This window comes from Hyla sarda, chromosome 1 (assembly GCF_029499605.1).
Source record: "Hyla sarda isolate aHylSar1 chromosome 1, aHylSar1.hap1, whole genome shotgun sequence".
Taxonomy (NCBI): Eukaryota; Metazoa; Chordata; class Amphibia; order Anura; family Hylidae; genus Hyla; species Hyla sarda.
This window is the reverse complement of record NC_079189.1, coordinates 64,122,433-64,135,764: the sequence shown is the minus strand read 5'-3', so window position 1 is coordinate 64,135,764 and position 13,332 is coordinate 64,122,433. Positions and strand designations below refer to the sequence as shown.

Below are 13,332 nucleotides of genomic sequence, written 5' to 3'. Positions count from 1 at the left end.
AGTTTTATTTTATTTTATTTTATTTTGCAGCCCGGACGGAATAAAATGAAAAAAAAAATGCGCATCGGACTACTCCTTTAAACAGATTTGTAAACTCTGTTTTCAAATGTCAGCAGTGCTCTCTGCTGACATCTCTGTCCATTTTAAGAACTGTCCAGAGTAGGAGAAAATCCCCATAGCAAACATATGCTGCTCTGGAAAGTTCCTAAAATGGACAGAGATGTCAGCAGAGAGCACTGTGCTTGTGATGTCAGCAGAGAGCTCTGTGTTCCAAAAAGAAAAGAATTTCCTCTGTAGTATTCAGCAGCTAATAAGTACTGGAAGGATTCAGATTTTTTAATAGAAGTAATTTTCAAATCTGTTTAACTTTCTGGCACCACCCCTTTAAGGAAAACCCATGTCGATACCCTACAAGGGCACATTGTGGTCCTACCTCTTTAATCCAAAATGGAGGACTAGAGGACCATGTATGAAAAAAAAGAGCATCTCAAAAGAGCATCTCAAATACTTGGTGTTGGTGCAAATGCCATGTGCATTTTTTTTTTTGCTTTTTTTTGGTCTGAAATGGGATTGGATCCAAAAACACAGAGGAGGATAATAAGTCTAGTCTAAGTCAGGTACAGGAGATACAAACATATCCTTATAAGCCTATACTGGGATCTTTTCATGAAGTCAAAGAGATTTGGTGTCATTAACAGTAAGCTGAAAGATAGTAACAAAACCAAAGCGAAGAGATAAGAGGTGGAATTCGGTGGAGTCAGTTACAGATGTGAAATCTCTTCTACAGAAGAACCTGTTTGTGATGCAGAGTCGGGTCACGCTCCTTTATATGCCCTAATAGGCCGTGAGGACAAGAACTTTCCTCGTAGAACCACCACATTAAATGTTACGTATTACAACCAAAACTAAAGCTCTCTTCACAATGACTTTGGGTTCCCTTCCCTAAGGATTCTAATGTTCTAACCTGATGGAGGCACAAGGGCAGTGTGAACGGGGCTGACCATCAAGCCTTACTGATTTCATTCTGGACAGAACCGACGATAACATGACACCGTATAGGTACATAGTACAGATACGACAACATATATTAACAGTATCACACTAGACTCACCTTTTAGGGGATCATGTTCCGCTCTCATTATTTCAATGAGGGAGTTTTCCAACGAGTGCATATTCAAGCTGTCATACATTCGGCTGCGATCCTACAAGAAAACAGCAAATCTGTATTAATAAAGGTCATAAGTATAATTCGAAGTATATTCTGGATTGCATATAAGGCATTCTTTTTTGCTGGTATGCAGTACGACAATGTAAGATGTTAAACAAGGTCGGAACAAGTTACATATATTGGCTTCTGCTTAGTTCCTCTTCTTTAGGTCAAGTAGAAACAATGGCAGTCAGCTGCTGGTAAAGCCTTGGGTATAATATAGTAGAGTATATAAAGGGTACAAATGTATGGGAATTTTTTTTATATATATAAACTTTTTTTCATATACCTACTGGCTCCAGAAAGTTAAACAGATTTGTAAATTACTTCTATTAAAAAATCTTAATCCTTTCAGTACTTATGAGCTGCTGAAGTTGAATTGTTCTTTTCTGTCTAAGTGCTCTCTGATGACACCTGTCTTGGGAGCTGTCCACAGTAGAAGCAAATTCCCATAGGAACGGCACAGAGCAGAATAGGTTTGCTATGGGAATTTGCTTCTACTCTGGACAGCTCCCGAGACATGTGTCATCAGAGAGCACTTAGCCAGAAAAGAACAACTCAACTTCAGCAGCTGATAATTATTTGAAGGATTAAGAATTTTTAATAGAAGTAATTTACAAATCTGTTTAACTTTCTGGAGCCAGTTGATCTAAAAAAAAATTTTTTCCTGGAATACCCCTTTAATATCTGGGGTGGTAAGGATGGGATGATAAATTTGCACAGAAAGTAATAAAGAGGAAATTAAATGGAACAGGGTGGGGGAAACAAAAGGGAAATTATGTGGCACAGAGTATAAAGGGTGGGGGGGAATGAAATGGCACAGTGAGTTCAAAGGGGGGGGGTGAAGTGTCATTGAAGGGATTAAAAGGGGGAATAAAATGCTACAGCAGGGTGATAAGGGGTGTTTAAATGGCACTGGGAGAGTCTACTGTAATATTGCTTTTTATTATGTTTTACAGGTAATTATGCTATGTGAGTACAGTACAGCATTCAGTCATTTTTGGGCCCTTTTTTTTTTTTTTAAATAAGAGGCATCTCTCAAAAGTGGACACTTTCTCTCATCCCCCCCCCCCCCCCCCCATGAGTGACCGCTATTGGGACATTGCAGGCACCAGTTCCAATTTTATAAGAAGGCACACAGTTTTTCCTCATGGATTACATGAGAATAATAAAAAAAAAAATATATATATATATATATATATAAATTAAAAATAGAAAAGAAATAATAATTTGCCTGCTCCATCGGATGTCATATTATGAAAGTATTCCCTCATGGATCCATTGCTTACTAGAGAATATAAGAATACAATATAAGTTGTTGCACACAGACATGAGAGGAGGAGGAGGGGGATTTATTTTAACTAGATTAATTCGTTTTGCACCAGTTTTCTGGCATGAAAAAAGTCCAAAATTTGCACTTTTCAAATGTGCTGCATAACAAAACAGATTTATCATAACTGTCTCCAGAAAGTGGCTTCAATTATGGCAGATATCTAGGAACACTAAAAGATAGGGCAAAAAAGGAGTATTCCAGCCCTAGGGGTAAAAAAAAAACACCCTGCTGCTGTTTCGATGGCTTCTGGTCCCTGCTACTCAATGCGTCTTCCTGTTTTTTTGTGATGTGTCGTCCCTGCAACCAATCCCGGACCAATGATTGGCTGAGCAGGCAGGTCCTGCAAATTGATGCTTTACAAGAAACAGTAGCGAGCGGCGGAGACCAGGAGCCATCTGAACAGCGGCGGCAAGGTTTGATTTTCCTTGGGTGAACCCCCTTTATGGGTGGAACCCTTTTATGCCCAGCTATGGGCAGACATAGATTTGTGCCCATAGTTATCAGGATCTGTGTACACACGTTTGACTCTCGCATGTTGAGAGTTGTAGTTTCTCGGCTAGAGCCAGAGCATGATGTGCACGTTCTTTGGCTCTGTTCATATCTGTGTCACGACTGCCATCAACAATGTAAATCCCACCACAGTGCCACATCTGTTGCCCAATGGACACAAAGGAGACTGATGGGTCCTAATCGGCAATGGACCTCATGTCTGTGTGGTGTCCCGGTACAGGACATGGTCCTGTATCCTTCCTAACTCCCCTCAGGAAGAGTCCCTGCAGTCCATAGGGCTCTCCTGCAGGGCTTCCCCTTGCTCATCAGTTACTGCTTTATATAAGTGTATTGTCCATATTGTTCAGTATGTATAAAGGTTGTACAAATGTCTAAAATATATAGAACCTTCCTGGGTCATGAGATCTACTATCATGTGATGTACCCAGAGTTCCATGGGTACAGGACCTACAGGCTTTGCAACCAATTGGCTTTAGTCCAGCCCCCCTAGTATATAAGGGGCTGTAGTCTCTAAATTCCCTCTCTTGTTCCTGCACTCTCTTATCTCCTGGATTTCAGCCAAGCACAATACCTGTACTATTAAATTCATCTCATCTAGGCCAAAGCCTAAGGAACCTGCAGCCACTACAAAACATGAGTTATCAAGCTCTATCTACAATTCTAGTGACTACTACTCAACTCAAGTATACAAGTAGTAGCACAGTTGCCTGCATAAATCTCAATACTGCAAGTCCCAGCAAGCCTGTGTGGTATCCTGCATCCCGGTTGCCTCTAAAGCAACTGCATAACTGTAAAGACTGTTCCGTAAGAAGTTTAAGTAAAAGTTCCAGTTATCTCATAATTCCTGCTGTGGACATTCCTTCATTTTCCTGCCGTTGCTGGGTTGGTTGTCGGCAGGGCGTTAAACAGAAAACAACCACATCCTGGTGTCACGACAAATTAGGGGTTAATAACACATTACCCCACAGGGTTAATACCACCAGCCCCTGCTACACCGTTTCAGCACCCCGGCACCACATCTGTTTTGACAGAAATAATGGCGCAGAGATGAAAGCTCCTGAAGAAGCCAATGTAGATGTATTTAGAGCCTATGGCTATTGTGATTGACGGCAAAATGAGTGCAGCGTGCTGTGCTACCTCCCGCCATCAACACGGAAGAAACCATCCGCAATAAGGGTTGCTCTGCCACAGATCCGGCCCAGTGTCATGACGCAGATGTAAACACAGCCTTAGCTGTGTTACTTAGGTGACAGTATAAGTGTCTGCGTAAAGGAAGCTCAGCATATTAAATCCACAAAAAAAAAAAAGCCAATTTAAGACCCTCCGAAGAACAATGCACAAAACCTGCCGCTGAGTGGAAAAGTTAAATGAAACTTGAAGGCAACAATTTCTGAGCTGGAATCATATTTCAAAGAAAGATAATCAGATTATCCTTATTAAATCACCACTCCACTGCTGGCAATACAGAGGGGCATTGTAGTGGAAGATTACAGGCCCGTCCTGAGTGCCCTAGATTGTATACAGTGAGAATGACCTCCAACCCTAAACAAACGCATCCCACCAATCAAAAGCCGTCTAACGGGTCATGTGGAAAAGACGGGCATACAGTACCAAATTACACTGTTAATGGAATTTTTTTTTTACCAATATTTTAAAAAATAAAATGCATTAAAACACACATATTCTTCCATTACTGTTTGTATAGTGCCAACATATTCTGCAGCGCTGTACGGAGAAAATCACTTAGGTTTACCGCATTGTAATGTGGTGCCTTGGGGAGGGGGGGGCGGTGGATGGCAGTTGGGGTGTTGCTGTGAGGTATATCACAGGTATAATTAACTCTTGTCATGCGTGACGCCAGGGTGAGGGTTAATACTGTGATGCTTGGTCTATCGCCACCCTTCCCAAAAGCGATAGGGAGATGTAGAATAAATGCAATGTCCACAACCAGAGCTTTGCTGAAAACTTTCGGAAACTTTACTGAAGATTTTCTGTAACATGGGGTAACAGGAACAGTCCTTATAACAAAGTCAATGTACAGCGCGGCTGAGATTGACGTATGGTTGGGACTTTTGTAAATTCTTTAGATTAGTAGGATTTTGTAAGCATAGATCCGCTGGATGTAGGGGTATGTTTAGGTCCAGAGGTTTCGCTAACATAAGCGGGGAAGTTGTAAGAACTCACTGTTTAGCTTCAGGCTGAGGCCGGCAGGCTTTGGCCCAGTATTTGTCGTTGTAAGTTGCGCAGATCTTGACTCTCCAACGATCCGGAAGCCAAGAGAGCGACTATTGGCTGTAGCTCCCTTATATGGGCAGGGGCTGACTGTTTTAGGATTGGTCCAGACCATCTATCAATCAGCTTTACAAAGTGTTATGGGTAATCACATGACCCATGAACCTCCAAAGGTCCTTTTACCTACCATAGAGTACTAACCCGAATCACATGACCTAAGGTCCTGCAACGCTATGAAGGTAAGCATACCTATTATATACAGCATTTACATGCAATTTAATAAAATATTAACTAGATGAGGGGTGACTAGGGGATGACTAAAGAAGCGGACCCCCACAGTAACTAGGAACTCTGACTTTGGGGACCCCTAACCAAGGTACGGTATGCAATACAGTGCCGGGACACCACAGCAATTTTTCCCTTTCTTAGACAAATGTTTGGACCAATCGGAGACCCACGCAACATGGGGAGAAAACATAAAAAATATAAAATATAAAAATGCCATATAGTTGTTCATGGTCGGAACATAACAATGGACTCCAGTGCTAACCACTGTGCTCCCCTAGTTTGTGGTCCAGTCCTGGGTGGCCTCCCCTAAGACACATGGGTGGTCCTGGGCAACTGCCAACCCTGACACATAATATAGCTAAATATAGCCATACCCCAAGCCCATTCTGCAGATTCTGCGCCAAGGAAGGTGTGTGCCACTCAAACAGTGTGCCTCCAGCTGTTGCAAGACTAAAACTCCCAGAACAGCTGCAGAGCTATGGGGGGTAGCAGTCAATACTGTGATGTCTTGGTCTAGCACAGTGTATCCCCCAACCAGGGTGCTTCCAGCTGATGCAAAACTACAACTCCCAGCATGCCCGGACAGCCAACGGCTGTCCGGGCATGCTGGGAGTTGTAGTTTTGCAACAGCTGGGAAACACTGCAAAAAATGCCACATTGAGGCATGTTCACACAGGGCTGAAATGCTGCAGATTTTATGCAGATTTTCCCAATTAACCTCAGATTGTGAGTTTTTCGTATAAAAAAAAAAACGTAAAATGTATTTAGGGTGGATAGTGACTGTCCTATATCTAACGAGACTGCGGCTGATGCTGCTCCACCATCCCCCATATGAGCAGACCGTTCACGGCTGCAGTGTGACAGCAGAGGGAGGAGCCGCTGGAGCTGAATGAACCGTACAAGAAGGACAGCTCAAGGTGAACGGTCCCAGCAACACAAGCATCCATATTTACTTAGCCGGGACCAAAATAGCATGAGCACCGCAACATATGGGCGAGAATGGAAAAGCACAACCCTGCACGTTAGGAGGGTTTCCGAGAGCTTCGTCCCCCTACATCAAAAATGCCTTTTATTTCATTTCTTTATGGAAATTGCACTAGCACAAGGGTACCTTCATAACACTTTTTGTCCAATACAGGAAGAATCATGGGATATTTTTTTATTTTTTTTAAATCACTGAAATATCCACTTTTAACGCTTTCCTATCCAAGCATGCTAGAATATAAATTTTAATAAACCAATCATAAAATTCCCCAAAACACAAGTGAATGTAAAGTGTCCCAGCAGGGCCCATGATGTCGGGATAACCTGCCCCAGGGACCAAGCCAGAAATATTCCTACCCCATACTGCTAAAATAAAAACCATATAGAATCAAGCTTGCAATGGATCCCCACTCCTATTCCCTACGCGTTTCGGCTTATCCAGTAATGATAGCCTCCTCAGGGGAAACAAGGGATATGCAGAGATGATAATGGGTTTGAAGATAGATCAGAATACAATAGATTGTCTAGCACCGCCCACACATTTGGGTCATAATATTACTAAGTGGATACCAGTTACCGGCGTCTCTTTGTGTGTGTACATGAGATGGCCATCCCGCCACTGCGGGCGCACAACAGAATAGTAAGTACCTGTCCTAACTACCGGGATTCTTGTACTGACTAATGTGCTTACAAATATAGAAGGCTCTGGGGTTAATATCGTCCCCTGTATTCTGTGTTTTCAACAGGACCTGAAGTGGAGTCTGGGCAGTGTACTGTGCTGTTTGATTGGGCCGGGTAAGTGGTATCCGCCTAGTAATATTATGAACCAAATGTGTGGGTGGTGCTAGACAATTTATCATCTCTCCATATCCCTTGTTTCCCCTGAGGAGTCTATCATTACTGGATAAGCCGAAACGCGTAGGCAATAGGAGTGGAGATCCGATACTTCCCTTATTGTTTATATATTCTATTGCTGGAATTACACAATACAGTGGGTAGTAGAGACTGTAATACTTACTCTGCGATTATTTGCCAAGCATGCTAGAGAATGAACTTGTGCTCACGGCTATGCTATATTTCGGTTACAGTGATTTTCAAAGCTCAAAGTGTTGATGTACTAGTAGGATCCCAAAAGGTTGGATTACCTAATTTTACCTAAGATTACCTAAAAACTAAAATGCAATGCAGCTTCTAATAGGGCGACAAGTCTGAAAATGTTGTATATACCCTACACACCAGTCCCTTACTAGAAGGTGCTCACCTGTGGTTGTTGCATCAAAGACACAACTTATGAAAGCAGAATTACACTAACCAATGAATATCCGTGCAGAGGAGCATAAAGGAAGATTCGTGCAATTTGAGGTCAAAAACTCCTCTTTCTCAGATGCAGATATTGGTATATCTGCATCTGAGTAAGTAGTTTTTAGCCTCAAAATGTGTTCTGCCGGTGTTGTGGTCTTTAATAGAATAAAAGCCAATCTTTGATACACTGGAATCTGGTAGGTGGACTTCAGTGGCTCGTGCCGTCAGCCTATGGAGTAACTTTAAAGCAGTGAGCCTTCCACTCCTCACAGAAGTTGGACCCAACAATGATCAAAAAGGGAAGTCATATCCTAGTTTGCTATGGGCCCTCACAATACCTCTATGGGCCTTCATCTTTTACTCATCTTATATTGCATGACTTGTAAGAATTTACTCCAGGCAAGAAAACATTTAATGCAAACCCATAGTGTGCCTTTGTGTCATAATCCAGGGTCATCATCCAGGTGATTTTGATCACAAGGGTGGGGTAATTTTAGGGATGTTTTACCTGATGGCCTATCTTTAGGATAGATCACCAATATCTGATTGTTGGGGATTTTACACCAACGCCTTTGCCGACCAGCTATTTGCTAGTGCCAAGACTAGTGCCATAGAGAGTGGACAGAGCTGGATGCAGACAGCTCAGTACAGTAGTAGCCTAGTGGCAATGCTGGGTTACTGCAGCCCGAGTGAATTAAAGCTGAAGCTAAGCCATCAATGAAAAAGTCTAGAACAACTCCTTAAAGGGGTACTCCGCTGCTCAGCGTTTGGAAAAAAAACTGTTCCGAATGCTGGATTCGGCGCTGCGAGCTGGTGACGTCATAGTCCCACCCCTCATGACGTCACACCCCGCCCCCTCAATGCAAGTCTATGGGACTTAGACTTGCATTGAGGGGGCGGGGCATTACGTCATGAGAGGGCGGGGATATAACGTCACCAGCTCCCGACACTGGCTCCAGTGTTCAGTACAGTTTGTTCCAAACACTGAGCAGTGGAGTACCCCTTTAACCAATCTTCAATATGAGATGGCCATAACGGCATTTTATCCTCCATATTATGGCTGCAATAACTCCCTGCAGTTAAATCTCAGCTCACTATAGTACCCCCTTGTGTGGCTCAGCAGACATGCATTTGCAGTCCCTATCCAGATACTAAAACACGCCTGCTTTAGTGCCATCTGAAAGTGGCATAACTAAACTATCTTCAAGGATCACTGAAAGCCTGGTATGTCCCCACCACGTCCACTGGATATGTACTAGCAGTCAATATGATTGTGGCTGAGCATTTCAAAAAAACCTAGAAAACAAAAAAAAAGGTAGATGACAATTCACTGACTTTACTTAGGTACAAGAAATGAGATATTAAACATTTTTTGGCATTAATGATGAGGACCCATAGGTACGGCAGTGCCATGTTGGCAGCACAGTCCCAGTTATGGATTGGCAAGTAATCCGGGTACTGCTGTATGAAGTCTCTGAGAACAATGCAGATCTTGTGTGGCTCGGAGGTATACAGCATCACAGCAAGTGTACTCCTGGTAATAATACAAATATCCTCTTATGGCTGGAAGGAATTCAATATTGCTAATCGACAGTATAAGAATCTTGTACGTTGTAAAGTTACATATAATGGACCTGGGCAAGATCCAGACCGGGTGATACAGTAAATGGATAGACTACGTCCCCAGCGTCTATGTACAAACTGCTGTCATTACTGATTTTATAGCAATAATATGGATATAAAAAGAACAAACATAAATCCAGGCCAAGATAAAGGTGTTAGCTTGTAAATACCTCGGACTCTGTAGAAATAGTTCTACCAGCGCTGATGCCATGTTGCTTCCAAACAATTAACTACACACCTGCCACCTTCACAGCCTGTGCCAACATCAACCAGCTGTCCTGCATGGCAGCCAAAAGGTTAATGGGGCAGAACTCCCACTACCCCCTCCTTCATCTTCCCCTTTTTTTTTCCTACAACTTTTCAGATCACTTCCCCACCCTGGCACCACACCGGAGTCACCGAGCCTCCAGCCGCCTGTATTGGCCAACAAAACGCCCATTTCAAACGGACACATAGAGATTGTGAAACCCCTGGCATGCTGAAACCTAGCAGATAAAACCATGGCCATTCAGCTCTCGGCCCCTCTGGAAACAAAAGGATTTTACACACATTTAAAGCAACCAAGCAAGAAGCAAACAGTCTAAATACTGCAAAACTACCCAGGCAAATAATCCAGATACAACTGAGCTGAATGGAAGCGGCATGGATCCTCTTCACTGATTCATCTCCATTTCCCTGGTCTCATCACTGCCAGGGCGTGGGCGAGACTCTGCACCCTCTATAGCGTCAATCCCGGATCAGACTATTTACAATTCTTCATGCCATCTGCCGTCCAGGATTCACACACACACACACACATATATATATATATATATATATATATATATAAATATAACGTAAGCGTTTGGCAAAATGAAGAGAACAACAAGTGTACAGTGCTCATTAGAGATGAGCGAACTTACAGTAAATTCGATTCGTCACGAACTTCTCGGCTCGGCAGTTGCTGACATATCCTGCATAAATTAGTTCAGCTTTCAGGTGCTCCCGTGGGCTGGAAAAGGTGGATACAGTCCTAGGAGAATCTTTCCTAGGACTGTATCCACCTTTTCCAGCCCACCGGATCACCGGAAAGCTGAACTAATTTATGCAGGAAAAGTTATCAACTGCCGAGCCGAGAAGTTCGTGACGAATCGAATTTAATGTAAGTTCGCTCATCTCTAGTGCTCATCACCAAACACGCAGGCCACATGATATCACGATGTATCAATAAATAATTCTATATAGAAGGCACAACAGATATCACAACAGAAAAAAATAGAGCGTTATACTCCGTGTAGATAAAATAATATGATCCAAGGTCACAGGTATATATAAGGCAGAACTGGTAAATGTTCATAAGAAGACAATCAGCACAATGCATATAAAAAGTACAGAGGTCCCTCAAGTTACAATATTAATCGGTTCCGGGACGACCATTGTATGTTGAAACCATTGTATGTTGAGACCAGAATGGAAACCTGGTAATTGGTTCTAATGCCCTAAAATGTCATCCAAAAATAGGGAAAAAAAGTGAGAATTAAAGAAAAAATAAGTAGATAACTAATATAGATAAAGCAAGTCCTTATATATAAAGGTAAGAAAGATCTGCTGGGAGCTGTAAATCACTGTCTAGGTCAGTGTTTTCCAGGCAGGGAGCCTAAAGCTGTTGCAAAACTACAACTCCCAGCATGCCCGGACAGCCAAAGGCTGTCCGGGCATGCTGGGAGTTGTAGTTTTGCAACAGCTGGGGGCCCCCTGCTTGGGAAACACTGGTCTATGTAGAGGACAGGAGCTTCTTCAGGGTCCTGTACAGTACATGCAATGTCCTAAAAAAGGAACATGGAGTCGCCCTTACCTGGTGTCCAAAGGAGCAGGTAACCCTGGTACAGGTAAAGTGTACAGAACATGTAGTACCCACCCTGTACTGGAGGGGGCGCTACCAGACATCAGTCAGTGCATACGCTTCAGGGTGTTTTACCAGTAAACCATTCTAATTGGCGAGTTCTTCCGGCCATTGACAAGTTTCACAGATCTGGACTGTCCGTAGCATTGTATGTTGAGTCTGGTTTCAACTTACAATGGTCCAGAAAAGACCATTGTATGTTGAAACTATTGTATGTTGAGGCCATTGTAAGTTGAGGGATCACTGTATAGAACTAACTGCTCAAATCATATAAAATAGTAGTACTGCTATAAAGAATAGACTGTGCACCCTGTGAACGCACGTGCGTTTGGGGCTGGAGGTGAGGTATCTACCCACAGGGTGCACAGTCTATTCTCTATAGTATTACTACTATTTTATATGATTTGGGCAGTTAGTTCTGTACTTTTTATATGCATTGTGCTGATTGTCTTCTTATGAACATTTACCAGTTCTGCCTTATAGGGGAGATTTATCAAAACCAGTGCAGAAAAAAAGTTGCAACCAATCAGATCGCTTCTTTCATTTTTCACAGGCCTTCCTAAAAACGAAAGAAGCAAGCTGATTGGTTGCTATGGGCAACTGGGCAACTTTTCCTCTGCACAGGTTTTGATAAATCTTCCCCTATATCTATACCTGTGACCTTGGATTATAATATTACAGAATCTACTCGGAGTATACCCCTCTATTTTTTCTGCTGTGATATCTGTTGTGCCTTATATATATGTTTTTTCACATTGTTTGTGATTGCATACTCAATAAAGTTGGTTGAATTATTTGGATACATCGTGATATCGTGTGGCCAGCTTGTTTGGTGATGATCGTTGGGTGGCCATAGAGAGCACTATACCGGGCCGATCAATTTGGTTATAAGTGTACAGCGCTGTAGAATCTGTGTGTGCTATATTTATAAAAGAATAGTTTTTTTTATTTATATTATTATTATTAAAAATTAGTCCATTGTATAGGATGGCAAACTGGTACCACTTGTGCTTAAAAGGGTACTCCGGTGGAAAACTTTTTTTTTTTTTTTTTTTTAAATCAACTGGGGCCAAAAAGTTAAACAGATTTGTAAATTGCTTCTATTAAAAAAAAAAATCTTAATCCTTCCAGTACATATTAGCTGCTGAATACTACAGAGGAAATTCTTTTCTTTTTGGAACACAGAGCGCTCTGCTGAATCACGAACACAGTGCTCTCTGCTGACATCTCTGTCCATTTTAAGAACCGTCCAGAGTAGGAGAAAATCCCCATAGCAAACATATGCGGCTCTGGACAGTTCCTAAAATGGACAGAGATGTCAGCAGAGAGCACTGTGCTCGTGATGTCAGAAGAGAGCTCTGTGTTCCAAAAAGAAAATAATTTCCTCTGTAGTATTCAGCATACTAATAAGTACTGGAAGGATTAAGATTTTTTTAATAGAAGTCATTTACAAATCTGTTTAACTTTCTGGCGCCAGTTGATTTAAAAAAAAAAAAGTTTTCCACCGGAGTACCCCTTTAATGTTAGCATAAATAGTGTGCCGCAATCTCATGCCATACTGTGATCTCATGCCATACACCAATGCCAGCTCCTGTGATGTCATGCCATACACCAATGCCAGCTCCTGTGATGTCATGCCATACACCAATGCCAGCTCCTGTGATCTCATGCCTGCCAAATATAAGCCACATTGCATCAGAAGTTCAATCAACTGGATTTCTGCATTAATCTAAAACAATCCAACACTCTAAGATTGTAGGCAATTTACTAAATTGAAGACGCATGACATCGTATTTACGCCTGATCCCAATCCCAAACGTTACCACTGTATGCAATATCACAAGGCAAGTTATCACGTGGAGCCTTGGCCTGATCCTTGGCTGCCAGAGGGAGAAGGAACTCAATATCAGCTGATCACATGCTTATTGCTGCAGACTAGAACTTGCGACACAGGAAATACTGATCGTCTCA

At 42.3% G+C, this 13,332-nt stretch overlaps 1 protein-coding gene across 8 annotated transcripts in view; it reads right to left on the bottom strand.

Annotated features, from left to right (window-relative positions):
- Positions 1-13,332, bottom strand: part of CPEB2 (cytoplasmic polyadenylation element binding protein 2) — a 190,860-nt gene that overhangs the window by 70,519 nt on the left and 107,009 nt on the right. For all 8 annotated transcript variants that reach the window (XM_056555172.1, XM_056555174.1, XM_056555171.1 and 5 more), the window contains one exon: positions 1,112-1,202. In XM_056555172.1, coding sequence (XP_056411147.1) covers positions 1,112-1,202 — 91 coding nt within the window. The remainder of the gene's footprint in view (positions 1-1,111; positions 1,203-13,332) is intronic.